The sequence below is a fragment of the Lepidochelys olivacea genome, assembly GCF_965140295.1.
Source record: "Lepidochelys olivacea isolate rLepOli2 genome assembly, chromosome: 11".
Classification (NCBI taxonomy): domain Eukaryota; kingdom Metazoa; phylum Chordata; order Testudines; family Cheloniidae; genus Lepidochelys; species Lepidochelys olivacea.
The window spans coordinates 57,285,450-57,299,525 of NC_140421.1; the positions used below are offsets into that span (position 1 = coordinate 57,285,450).

The following is a 14,076-nucleotide window of genomic DNA, read 5'->3' on the forward strand; positions in this document are numbered from 1 at the left end:
ATTCCTCCGCAGAGCGTTGAAAGACTATACAAATAAAACAAAACAGCAGTGTAATTGTTATGATCATGAACCATAACCAAAGCAGTCCTAATAAAAACTATACTGCTCAGCCCAAAAGGGAACAAGAAACCCCTTGAAAGGAAAATGCTACTAAAACAGACAGAAGGAAATAAACATATTAAAGGTGACAAGTTAAAAATAGTCAATATCCTTAATAACAACCAATTTTGCCAGCGAGATATGCAAGACTAAGGACATTGGCAGTATTGAGCTGCTGCATAGGAGCACACAGTACTATACTGAGCAGTATATCTTATTGTACTGACTGCACTATGAGTATACTACACGTTCTATTTAGTTTCACATGTTCAGTCAGTGATTGTAATGAACAGTTGAGAATAATGCTGCCAGATTGCTACTGGATAAGATTAAGAAGAAGCAGTTATCAATTCATCTTTTTAAAAAAAGCCATCCACTTCCACACTAATATCTGAAATACTTTAAAGATCTGGGTGTGTAAAATACTTAAATTACTTTCCCTGCTACAAACTGGTGATATACACCTATGTAAAATGTGAGCCCTTGAGTCCCCATCCTCCAGCCAGACTTTTTGCAGACTGTGTTAGAAGTAGTTAGTTCACTGTTTCCGTCTCCACATCTGGAGATTAAAACAAGTTTAAAAAGGCAAATGGTTTACAATGTAAATATATGGCTTCTCTCTCCACAGATATACTATTTGGCATTCACATATTTTTAAGAGTTTTTTTTAAGCGGAGTATGTCACGTTATTTATCTTTCTGAGACAAATAGCTTGATCCAAAGCCCAGTGAAATCAACAGGAATATTTTCTGTTGACTTCACTGGTGGTTGCTAGATAGGGTTCAAAGACAGGAAAGTAACACAGGTCCAGATTCAGCAAAGCACTGAAGCATGTGTCTGAAGTTAAATGCTTTGCTGAACTGGGCTCATACTGATATCGCATGTATTCCCAGACTGGATCAGAGCCATAGCCCATCTAGTCTCTTGACATTGGCCAGCACAAGATGCTGGAGGGGAAGGTGCAAGAACACCACAATAGGCAGATGTAAAATAATATGCCCCCATGACAGGCTCATAAAACTTCATGCTTCAAGGTTTATACCAATCTCATTTTATTAGAGATTAGGTGTCAATTACAGGAGCAGGGGGTTGAGTTTCTGTGGCCTGCAATTTGCAGGAGGTCAGACTAAATGATCAAGATGATCCATTCTGACCTTAAAGTCTATGAGTCTACGATAATGCTTAAAAAGTTTGAGAAAGACTAACTAACAAACCTGGGTATTTTTGTTATTCATGCAAATGCCCAGTCACACCCTGAATCTTGCTAACATCCTGTGGCAATGAGCTCCGCAATTATATACATGTGTGAAAAAGTGTTTCCTTTTATCAGTTTTGAAATTATCACACACCTAACGACACTGTATCAGATTAAAACTGTTAAGGGCCAAATCTTCCAGGGTTGTCTTCGAATTTCCCCATTTCTCAAGCCTATGTATCTATTTTTAGGCTCCTGAATAAGGTCTCAAGCTTAGACAGCTTTAAGACTTCAGTGGCTCATGCAATGGGATTACTCAGTGAATAAAGTTAAACACGGGCACAAACCATTATCAGGAACTAAAAGTGGCCTGATTTTCAAAAGTGCCAAACATCTGCAGCTTCCACTGACTTCAGTGGACCCTGTGGGTTCCCAGCAGCTCGGGGTGGGAGGAGGGAGGAAATGAGTCTAACTGTAGACAGCCAGGTTTGAAAGTCTAGACCTAACCCTTCTGTGTAAATTAACATGTCATGTGAAAACAAAACTCCTATTACAGATCTCTGAGCAAAGGCTCCCTCCGAAGGCTGATGAATAGCACAAACAAAAAAACTTTATTTTTAAACTAAAAACCAAGTTGCTAAGACACCAGCTGATCTGTCAAGAACATAGGAAGAGTCAAGTTAAACTTCTGACCGATGGAATAGCCTGAAGGACCAGTTTCTGTCACCTGCCTACACATCAAATCCTTCATGACCTGGTCTGCACTAGTACAAAACATCACCTGTTGAAGACAATAGGTGTGAGCAATTGTTTCAGCGCTGATTCCATTGCCTGCAGTTTAACTGCAAGCATAGGCCAGGACAAACCCTGATCAGCAACGTTTCAGAAAACCCTGGTTCAGACTTGCAGCTTAACTGTGTACAGCGGAACCAGTACTCAGTACTGCACCCACTGTCAGCAATTGGTAAATGTAACTCATGGAAACCAGACCCATGGAGTGCTCCCAGTGATTTCAGTACTGGGGGCCAATCCTGCAAAGCCCTACTAAGTGCTCAGCATCCTGGGGTGCCATTGAGGGAGCTCAGTATCTGGCAGCATCGGGCCCTTCAGGAGCAATCTAACCAGTTTCCACAGGTTAAAAACATGATTGCAATCAAATGAGGAAGATTGTCCAGTTTTAATCAAATAAAAATGCCAAGACAATGCAAATTGCCATTATTCCCAGAAACCAAGAAAAGGGACTAGACGCTGCTCTCATTTATATCAGTGTAAATCTGAAGTGCCTCCATTATATTCAGCACAGTTACTCTGGATATACACCAGCATAATTGAAAGCACAACTTGGGCCAAGGGTAAGATTTCAGAATACAGCCAAGACTCACTTAACCTTGGTAATATGAGGAGCCTGTAAGGTTAGTCTCGAAATATACAAAGATGAACGTTAAATTGGGTATACTCTCTCTCTCTGAACTGTAATAACTGCATTATTAATCAAGCAAAAGCATATAAAGGCTGATGAATGTTCACAGCAGTTTCGCTTCCCAAAATAATTTTATTTAAAATGTGAAAGTTCATGTTTCCATCCTTCTAATGAAGAGGAAGCTGGAGTCAACATGTTGCCCAAATTAAAAAAGGTTCCTCATAAAGACAAATGTACTTGATTTTACATTTTTACAGTTAAAATTTCTTCAAGCCAGATGTGCTCAGTTGGCAGTTATGCTCTATAAAGCCTTTACTAAACTGTTAAGTTGTTGGTGAGCAACTATTTATTACTAACCAGTTATTTTAGTAAAAAAAGCTTTGCATGGCCAAAAGATAGTTTGTTATCAAATTAACAAAGTTACGAAAGCTGCAACATAGGAAATATATCGCTCACATCACATTAATTTACAAGTAAATGTCAGAGCAGAAGTGGCAGTACCTAAATATTGCACCATTTGTCATTAGGGATTATATGCTGATTTAAGAAATTATTTGATGCAAAAAATCAACTATGGCCTTCAGACAGATCTCATATTTATGTAATGCAGTAGCTTGAGTGTTGGGATTTTGTTTTGTTTTGTTTTGTTTGGGGGGGGGGGGTTGAGCGCGGGGGGAAGGCACAAATACAAGCACACCCCCATGCAAAAAACTGAAAGCTTTACCTCAGTAAATGGCTTCAGTCAGGTACGTGTCAAAACTTGCGCAAAAATCAACCATTTTGGTTTTACTTACTTCCTCATAAACTTGCAGCTGTAGAGAGGAAGTGGAGGCTTTGCAAGGCCATTTTCTCAGTGCATCCTTTTTAAAATTAGAAACCAAGCCATTACAAATAATTCCAGCACAAGAATGTGTTCCTGCATGTAAAGCCAGCTAATAATGCGAAGTATAAACAGCAACCAGACAAGCTTATTTCAAACTAGGGCATACAATATTGTACGGTGCAAACATAGTAAACTGTCTCCATTTTTAGCTATACATCCACTAGTTTGTTTCCAGTACATAGTTAAGAATTGCTTTTTCTTCTAAAAAAGCAAAATACATATAAATGTTTCTCACCAAAAAGTAAGTATTCTTCCAGATTTTCAGTTATCTGTAATTTATTGGCCAAGACTATGCAAACTCCAGTGATGACCTCAGTCCATTGGTTCACAATTATCTTCTCCCTTTAAAATTAAACGTTTTGTGCTTCCATTCTCATTTATTGTCAGGCCAAGAGGGCTCCAACAGTAAGTAGTCACAGGTTTCACATACTGCAATTAAACCCAAGTTTAAGACATAGGATAGTGGCTGTGAGAACTTAACGGGCTATGATCTCCGGAAAATAAAGTGACAAATGTCGAATATATGCTCCTGGAGAGAGATGTTATTTAAAAACAGTTCTATAGCTCAATAAGTGCAAAAATATTCTGTCACTGGAACATTCTAGAGGCAGTGTTAACATTTAAAAGTCTCAGGAAATGCAAAAGTTAAAGTTCTATCAGCAACATTAGCCTGTATATTTAATGGTATACTTTTATAAAACATAAGTAGCAGTGTATTAAGCAACACATTTAATAAGATAAACAAGAATAGAAAATCCAAGATCTGTTCAATGTGACAAAGGCCGAAGTCTGTGCCTAGGACCCAGGCTCCTGGAGCCATGTGATTACATCAGAATCTCAGCGTTCATTAATTTTTTGTTAAAGTTTCTACCCCTCATGGTTGCAAAAAGAAAAAGCAGCCTTGAAAACATGGCCCACTGTGCATGTTATTAAAGCAGCCATACCTGCCTGAGTCTGCAGACAGCCTGAACCAATGTCTTTGAGAGGATGAACTACCCCAGGCCTCTCAAAAAAAAAGTGTTTACCCCAAGGGCCACTGCCCCCAATAGAGGATTCTGTTGTGTGGCAGGAGGGTTAGAGAGCAGCAGGCCCAGCCTAACCACCCACCCAAGTACATACCCTAGCAAATCAGGGTAAAAGTACAAGGTGACCCCTTCAGCTACCACCCCGTCACTCCAGGGAGGAGAGAGAATCTTGGCTGCTCCTGAGAAGAAGCCAGGAGGCCTTGCTGCCACTCGTTTAGGGGAGAGGATGGGGAGAGACAGCCTCCAGGCTTGGTGTTTTGTAGGACTCTGGAAGTGTCTGACTTCTCTTGCTGTCAAAACCTTAACTTGCCCGTTTCTCAATCAATTGCAATTCAGTGATTTGCCACAAAGCTGAAGACACCTACACCTGGTCTACAGCAGCATTTCTATCATTGCTAGGGCCGGTGGAGCTGCACCAACCCTTGAACAACGCCAAGAGAATGATGGCACCAGCAAACAGCACAGCTGTACCACTGGCAGCAACAGGGGGGCCCCAGCTGAGGTATTTTTACCACCAGGTCAGGCCTAATTTTTAGGATGCAGTAAGAAAAAAAAAAAAAAAAGGTTTCCTAGAGAGCCAATCCAGTAGGCAAATACGTGCCCCACACTACATAGCACATGTCTCTATTAAACACAGTCATGACAACCAAATCATATTTTAATAGTTGAGCAGGAATAGGTCAGAAGGTGAATGTCCTGCAGAGATAAAATACCATACCTCAAGTGTATAAAGAAATATGAGGTTTTGCTGATAGTTATTCAAGAAAGAGCAATGTTCTAACATGACATATACCCGGAGTTTCCCAGGCACTTAACACATCCATAGCAAAGACTTACTGTATTGCCCCTTTATGGCGCCATCGCACTTCTTGGGACTTTAGGACTGTGTCACTTTCCCATTGGAAGAGAAATCTGCAGACAAACAGACTCTGAATATTTCCTTGTCTACATTTTTTTAGAGCACGTGCACATGTCTCATTTACTTGAACACAGATGACAAAACCAGCAACAAAGTTACCTGTTGCAGAAATCTCAGCCAAGAAAGCAAGCCTCTTCCTGACCCTGTATCTCGCTGGCCTTGTCTACACTAGACCTTATTTCCTTCTCTGAGTATGGTTGGACAATGTAATATTTCAAAAGCTGGTGGCCAGTCTACACTAGAGCTCTGACCAGGGTGCCAAGAGATGTGAACAAGAGGGAGAAATGCCAGGGTTTTGGTTTTTTTAAATGTACTTTTTCTTTAAAATATGTGAATACATTTCCACAATTTCTGTGGATAGTGTGTGGCTAGGAATAGCTCGACCAAAGGAAGCAATAGCTGCTGTGGTGCATGCGCAGGGTTAATTATTTCAATTATTTTATTTATTCATTTATTTACCAGAATGAGTGGCCATATACCTGTTGATGTGAATTATTCCCCTGTTCTACAGTTACCTTAGTTTATAATGACAACATTTTAAAAATCTCAAGCTGTTTTTCAATTCATAGATTATAAAGTCAGAAGGGACCATTTTGATGATCTTCTCTGACCTGTGTAACACAGGCCAAAGAGAACTTTCAGGCACTTATCCTCCCCAGGAGTCCACCAGCCATTTTCTGTGATTTTACCATCACATGTGCCCATTTTAAAATAAAAAGTTTCTCTCCATCCTATACTTCCCCCCATTGATGCATGCCAGACTGACACACTTTAGGGTAAACTGACTACAGAGAGGAGAAAATTAAACTGACTGTCTGCAAAGTGCTGCCAAACACATGAAGTAAACATATTAAAACACTGCCTAGAGAAACAGTCTCAGTTTCTTTCAGTTCGTCACCTTATGAGTTACTTTCAGCTATAGCAGGTAAATGTTTTCAGACAGATTGATGATTTCTAAGTGGATGGCAGCCCTGTAAAAACACACACACACATTCAGGTTCCGTTACTTTTTAAAAATACCATTGAAAAGATGCATGTGATAAGAGTGTAATTTAGAAATATTTCTGTTGTCTTGTTCACACAGGACTTGAGCTCATGGGAAAGACTCCTTTGGGCTCCTTGGAGTCAACAAGGACCGACAGCCTGCTCCTGGTTCCACATAAGTCAACAGCAAAATTCCCATTCACCTGAGTGGTGCACGATTGGAGCACTAGGTACTATGGCCCTTTAGAAAGAGGCAGCTGGGCAGCCCTTTTATGCACATTTTAAAGGGAATAATCTTAGTTTAAAGGATGTTGAGAATATTTATAAATCGAAGAGGGAGTGGAGCAGTCAGCACAAATGCACGTAGCTGTACCCAACAATTCGGCACAGAAGGGCTTACGTCAACATCTGAAGAACACCCACAAACAGGATGTTTTTTGAAGCACTTCTCCCCCACCCCCACTCCCACCACACCCCGAGCGAGTTAACAGAAGCAGGAGTTTCTGGACTGACCCTTACATTCAGAAATAGCATGGTAAGGTAACTCTTGCTTAAGCAGTGCTAACACAAACCCTCAGCAGGCAAAAAACTGACATCCCAAATCAAACACAGTAAGCTAAATGCATCCTCTAACTTAATAGGAAGAAACGTTACCAACTACAGACCCTTTCTGCACTGTTATTACTAGTGCTCTGCAAAGGGGTCCTGGGCTGGTGGTACAGAAATGAGACGGAGGAGGTACCAAGATTTAGTTTCTGACAAAATGATTTTCCACAAGCTGTGTAAATTTTCTTGAGTTAAAGAAATACTCTTCAGGATTTCACACTCTCAGTGGAGCACTCCCACTAACTATCACCTGTGTTCTAGGAGCCTCGGTGAAGATTTACATCTCATCTCCATCACTTTCAGAAATAAAACTTCCATTAAAAAAAAAAAGTTTCCTGAATGCAATAAATAAATAAATAGTTATACAGAAACAGACTTGTTAAGTGTGACTGGGAGTAATTAATAAGAGACTGCCTACAGCCCATTGGACTGCACTTTGGGAGACTTGGGTCTGGAAGAGATCTCTGATCTTTCGTTACTCAGAACACCAAAGAACACAGAATCATCAGAGAGTCATAGAATCATAGAAGATTAGGGTTGGAAGGAGGTCATCTAGTCCAACCCCCCTGCTCAAAGTAGGACCAATCCCAACTAAATCATGCCAGACAGGGCTTTGTCAAGCCAGGCCTTAAAAACCTCTAAGGATGGAGATTCCACCACCTCCCCAGGTAACCCATTCCAGTGCTTCACCACCTTCCTAGTGAAATAGTTTTTCCTAATATCCAACCTAGACCTTCCCCCACTGCAACCTGAGACCATTGCTCCTTGTTCTGTCATCTGCCACCACTGAGAACAGCCGAGCTCCATCCTCTTTAGAACCCCCTTTCAAGTAGGTGATGCTCAGGCTCAGGCAGATAAAACTACATCTTCAGGAAATGATAGCATAGTCCAAACAACCTGATTAAAAAGCAGCTCACAGGAGAGAGCCAGCTCATTAATGTATTCCTTTTCTGATGGTTATGGCACACGGGAGAAAGTGGTATCTCAGAAACCTGGAGGAAGTGGAAAAATCAAAATACACCAATACCATCATGCGCATGATTGGACATCCTCAGTCCTTACATCGTAGAAGTACTGAACCCCCTTTTTCTTGCCCTTTCCCCCTACACACACATATGACCTGATTTGAGTTGGGAGAACAGAGCCCATGTTTGAATGTCTAGGACAACCCAGTTGTCAAAACATTAGTTTTTTATTCATGCTGAACTCTAGTTCATATGCATAAGCTCATTACATACAGCCACACCCGCATTGAAAATAAAACACTGAACTAAATGGTCAGACCTTAAAGCGCATGGGGAGAAGAAAGATAATAAATAGCAATGCCACTTTGTACTGAAATATCACTTTTCATCTGTAGGTCTAAAAGCACTTAAACTTACCCTGCCTATTGTAATTGGCATGCACCGTAGGGGATGCAAGAAACTGCATATACGAGAAGTGAATTATCTGGAACGGATGTGGAAGGCTTACGTAGCACTGTCACTCAATACTGCTACATACAAAGATGTCAGCAAAAGTTGAAACCTTAAGTGTCTAATCTCAATTTAGGGTTTCTTCATTTTTTCAAGCTTACTACTTCAATCACTCATATACAATTTTTGGAAAAGGGGGGCCAGGAACAGAAGGAAGATTGATAGATTCACTTCCACAAGTGAATGGGGGTTGAAAATACTTCCTTTGGTTAAATGATTAAAAAGCTACCATGTGGTCCAGCTGATTAGCTAGCAATTGCCATCACTCAGAAATGAGCTCATGTAACTTGCTTGACCAGAAACAGATAGGATATAGTCTTAAACTAAGCTCTATTACCAAATAAATATGTGAATACAACCAGGACCGCTTATAAAGTAGACCTACTTTATTGTTCCACCAACACAGCATCCAAGCACTTCTCAAGTGTCTTAAAATAGAAACAAGAACAATCTCTTCATTTTTTCTGACCCTGTATGAAAAATAGATTAATTCGTTTATGATTATCTTTGTTTGCCTGCTTTGTTTGCTTGGTTGCCTATGTGTGTGAGAGAGGACAAGAGCGAGAGGGTGCAAATGTGAAAAAAAATGAGGAAAACCTAAGTCACGGAAATAAGACTTATCTTTACTCCTCATACCAGCATGTGGCTTCTTTCGGCTCTTGCTACTAAGTATCATCGAATTTTTACAGCGCTGGAGGTAGACCACCTTGTTGGACCCTATTGATCCATAGTTTCGTTGTTCCGGAGGAAGGCAGTTGTTATGGGAAATTACACTTATGGAGGGAGAAGAGATCTCTCAGGCAGACAGAACCAATCCCATGGAGAACCTGATCCAGATTCTGTATGCAGCACAAAGAGCTGGGGTGATGTGATTGTGGTGACCTGTGTTGCTAAACAGACAAGCTGCTGCATTTTGTACCCGTTGCTGCTGCTAAAGGGTGTGGGGCTTCATTATTAAAAATACAATAAGTTGTCATAATAAACACTGGAGATCACAAATGCAGGAGTCACCGTGCCACTTCTGCATCTGAGTGGACAATATGCAGTCTTCTGGCTAGCCACAGATGAAAGCTGGTGTGTTTTGCTGCCATGGCTGTCTGGACACCCAGAGCAGTGTAGCCTGTGGACCAACTAAATCTGAAGACACATATTGTAGGCAGTGGAGGATGTTATAAACATGTAAGTGCCTCAAAGTGCATCATTCTTCCTACCAACATCACATCAGTCTTAACAGGGTTCAGCTTTAGCCAGCTGTTCTTCACCCAGATACTGATTTCAGGTAGGCATGGAAAAAGCTGAGAGACAGCGCTGCTTAATAGTTGATGTAAAGGAGGATGTAGCACCTGGCATCCTCTGCACACTACTGGCACTTCAGCCTATGTTGTCATGCAAGGCCTCCCACTGGCTTTGTTATAGATACTGAATAACATGGGGAAGAGGATGAGCCTTGGTGGGAATCTAAAGGCAAGGGCTTTAGAAATGGAGAACTAGTGTCTCATAACAACTTTCTGGGCTCAATCTTTATTTTAAAAAAAAAAGGAAAAAGAAAAGGCCCTGAACCATTTTGAAACACTTCTATTCACTCCTATATCCTCATACAAGTGAGACAGGAACATCTGGTGATCAACCATACCAAATGTCACAGAGCAGCCCAGCATGAAGAGTATGGGTATGTCTATGGACAGCAGGAGGACATCCCCCAAAATAAGAAGTGTTGCCATACTATGCCCTGAAGCATGACCCATCACACTGGCAAGCAGAGAGTATTTAGAGTGTGCTGCCATGCAAAGGCATACTGCAAAGTCACCCTGCCAGTTCTGATAAATCAATCTACCAGGTTTGGAGATTGTTAGAGGTGTGGGAGGGGAAGAGGAGAAATAACTAATCTTTAAAAAGTCCAGACTTCCCCCCTTCCCCCCGCCAAGCACCCTTTGTTGCAATACAGACTTCACAAGATGCAATCCACGTGGCTCAAACCAGTTTTACGCTCTACTACCAGTGATGAAGCAAGATCCTTGTTGAGGAGGTTTAGCAATGGTTTAAAAACCTTTAGCGCTTTAATTCCAAGGACCTCATGAAACACGATTTCAGACTTAGACGGAAAGCACTGAAATGCTACACTTCCTTTACCAGCTGTAGTGCAAATGCCTTTAATATTATGCTGCAGTCTACACTTTCAATTTACAGATCTCACCTGAATCTTCTGATTTATGAGACTTGTTCTATGCACTACAGAGCAGAATGAAGTCTCATGGTGTGAAACATTCTCTTCATTTGCTATAAGCACCACATCCGAAGACATGAGTGTAACAAGGGACACGCCAGGAGACAGAACTATAAACACTGTCTTTGGTTAAATTATGGAAATGCATTTAGACTACTATAATTCATACAGTCGCCTTTCAATGTTTATTTTATTTTAAAAGTAGCTCATTTTTTCCTTTAAAAATTTGGTGTTAATTATAAGGCAAATGCCAGGTAGAGGATTTTGTAGTGGAAGGTTTCTTTGGAAATACATAAATAAAATGAGAGAGAGAGAGAATGCATGCACATGTGTGTGTGTAGGCATGTGTGTGTGTTAGGGGAAAGGGAGTTGTTTGAATAAGGACCCCTAACTGCTGATGATCATTTTAAAAGTAACAGGAAAGTTTTGGACTCCAAGGACACCCACACTGCAGATTATAGGCAGACCAAGTTAAACTAAAAATAGCTGATTAAGACAAGCAAATGTGTAACAGATGGTACAATATGTTGATAAATTAGGCTGTGGGAAACATACTATCACTTTACTAAATATTTTAAAATTCTTTTGAACTTCTTTTAATGGTAAGAAGTGATTTAATGCAAATTATAGCTGCTCTATTATTAAATTTAACATTTTAACATAAGCTGAGAGTTGAATATTGCCATTTTCTAATAGTGTGCAAACAGTTATGGCAACAAAACCAAAAATGCACTCTTTAAACATGAAGGCCTAGTAGAAAAATAATTACTATGTATCATGGTAATAAATAGCACTGAATTCTCAAAAGAAGGTTAATACACCTTAGAGACCTTACACAAATAGCCAACATCCATTTTTATCCTACCCCTCAGCTCTGAGAATTGTAAAACTACATATTTGACTTGAAAGTTGGATAGTATATCAACTCTAACTCATCAATGGGTAAAATGTTCAAAAGCGAATGAATGTCAAACATTTTTCCTATACAGAATACTAGATTCACTTAAGTTACACATATAGGCCCCAATTCTGCAAGCTGCTCCCAGCAGAAAAAATGCAGGCAGAATCCCATTGTCTTCAATGGGGATTCACATGGGCACGCACTTGGAGCCCATTACAAAATTGTGGCTCTTTAAAATCTGATCCTGCATAGCAGTTGACTTCAATGGGAGTTTTAGGTGCACAACAAGGAATGCAAAAATAGGACGATCATTGGTTAAACAGGTTTCAGAGTAACAGCCTTGTTAGCCTGTCTTTGCAAAAAGAAAAGGAGTACTTGTGGCACCTTAGAGACTAACCAATTTATTTGAGCATGAGCTTTTGTGAGCTACAGCTCACTTCATCGGATGCACACCGTGGAAACTGCAGTAGATATCATTGTATATAATGTCTACTGCAGTTTCCATGGTATGCATCCGATGAAGTGAGCTGTAGCTCACGAAAGCTTATGCTCAAATAAATTGGTTAGTCTCTAAGGTGCCACAAGTCCTCCTTTTCTTATTGGTTAAACAAACAACCTAAATGGTTAAAAAAATTCCCTTGTTATGTTTTTTATGTGAAATAACCTTTTAAAAGAAACCTACATGAAGGTTTGTTTAAAAAGCAACTAGGAATCTGACAGTGTTTGAACAGCCAAATAGCAACCATGCACGCAGTTGCAAAGTGTTAATATTAATCGGGAGGAAGAGGCAAATTAAAACATTAGTTTAAGCAACTCAATGATTAATTAATTAATTCCAACGCTGGACTGATGAGAAAATGCAACTAGTTCATTAAAGTAAATGTTCTAACATTTCTCATCTGCCTCTTGTCTCTGAGTGACACTGAAACACACTGAAATCTACCTTGAGCCACAATATTTCACTGATTTAAATGGAAACAGGTCTAGGCTGCGGCAGAAGGGAATGCCAAACCAACAAACACCAGAAAGATGCAAAATAACTGGGCTGTTCTAGATGGTTGGTTCAGTGACAAATCCCCTAATCGATTCATCTGAAAGACAAACAGCGCCTTTCTTCCTGGCATTTTGACATTTGCCTGTTTTCCCCACACAATGCAAAACTCGACTGACTAGTAACGCAGTACATTATTAGCCTCAGGCAAAATAGCCTTATTAGCCCTCCTCCCGCTTCTCTGAGCGCGTCGCCCGGAGACCAGACAGACAGACAGACAGACACACGCCCGAATGGCGCTCGCTGCACGGCGCAGTACCGGCGATCGCAGAGCGGCCGGAGCGCGGGGAGGGTGTTTGTGCTCCGCAAACGGGCGGAGCACCGCAAGACGCGGCTTCACTTGGCTGAGCGGCACAACAGCAAACCCCCCCCCCCCCCCCCCGCGAGCTGGAGCTGCCGCTGCCGTTGCCCGCTCCGCTCCTGGCCCGCCGCAGCGCGGGCTCCCTGCCGCGCGGGGCTTTGCCGAGCCTCCCGCAAGGCTGCCCGGGCTCCTACCTGGTCGGCGAGTTTGAGGACTGCCATTCTCCCTCGGCGCGGCTCGGGCACATGCAGCTCCGCGGTCCGGGGGTGTCCGCCAGCTTCAGGAGTTGCGGGCCGGGTGGGGAGGAGAGCTCAACGCAGCCGTGCCTGGGAGACCTGCAATTGACAATCCAGCTGCTCGCTGGGGTCAGGAGGAGCCCAGGAGCCTGCCGCTAACCGAGCCTGCCTGATACAGGAAGTACTGACTGCACAAGCCCAGCTGCCACTGACATCACCCCGTGCACAACACACGCACAGAGCAGCTCTGGGCAAGGACAAGGCTGCCTCCTACTGCTCGCATCTCCCCCAGAGCATCCCTCTCCATCCCCATCCCCCCCCGCACACACACACACACGCACGCACAAAAAGACCAGGGCTGCTTCCTGCTGCTGCTCACAGCTGGGCTACCCTCACCCCGCTGCACCTCCCCTCGCCAATATTTTCTTTGTTCCTGTCACAGCCTTGCCCAAATTCCTTCCCTTCCTGCCTGTTTCTCCAGCATGTTGCACTTATAACATTGAGCAGCCCTTGGCATGCCTGGCTGCCAGCCCAGCTCTCACTGAGCTTCCGGTCTGTAGTCGTTAAGGTGGCACTTATCACCTTGGTGTATAGACACAACACACTGCAAAGCTGTGGTTCTCAAACTCCAGCCTTTAGAGCAGTCGTACACATTGTCCTAAGGGTCTAGAAAGCACCAGAATGGAGAAGGAACTTAGGGAGGTGTGGTGGGAATGAAGGGAGGAGATGGCCCAGGAGCTGATTTTGCTCCTACAAA

General features: G+C 42.1%; 1 protein-coding gene across 7 annotated transcripts in view; it reads right to left on the reverse strand.

The window, feature by feature from the left end:
* ANKRD44 (ankyrin repeat domain 44) overlaps positions 1-13,507 on the reverse strand; it is a 208,219-nt gene extending 194,712 nt beyond the window's left edge. For all 7 annotated transcript variants that reach the window (XM_084643631.1, XM_084643630.1, XM_084643629.1 and 4 more), the window contains exon 1: positions 13,278-13,507. In XM_084643631.1, the coding sequence (XP_084499757.1) occupies positions 13,278-13,304 (27 nt within the window). In that variant the 5' untranslated portion in view covers positions 13,305-13,507. The remainder of the gene's footprint in view (positions 1-13,277) is intronic.
* Between the last annotated feature and the right edge of the window lie 569 nt (positions 13,508-14,076).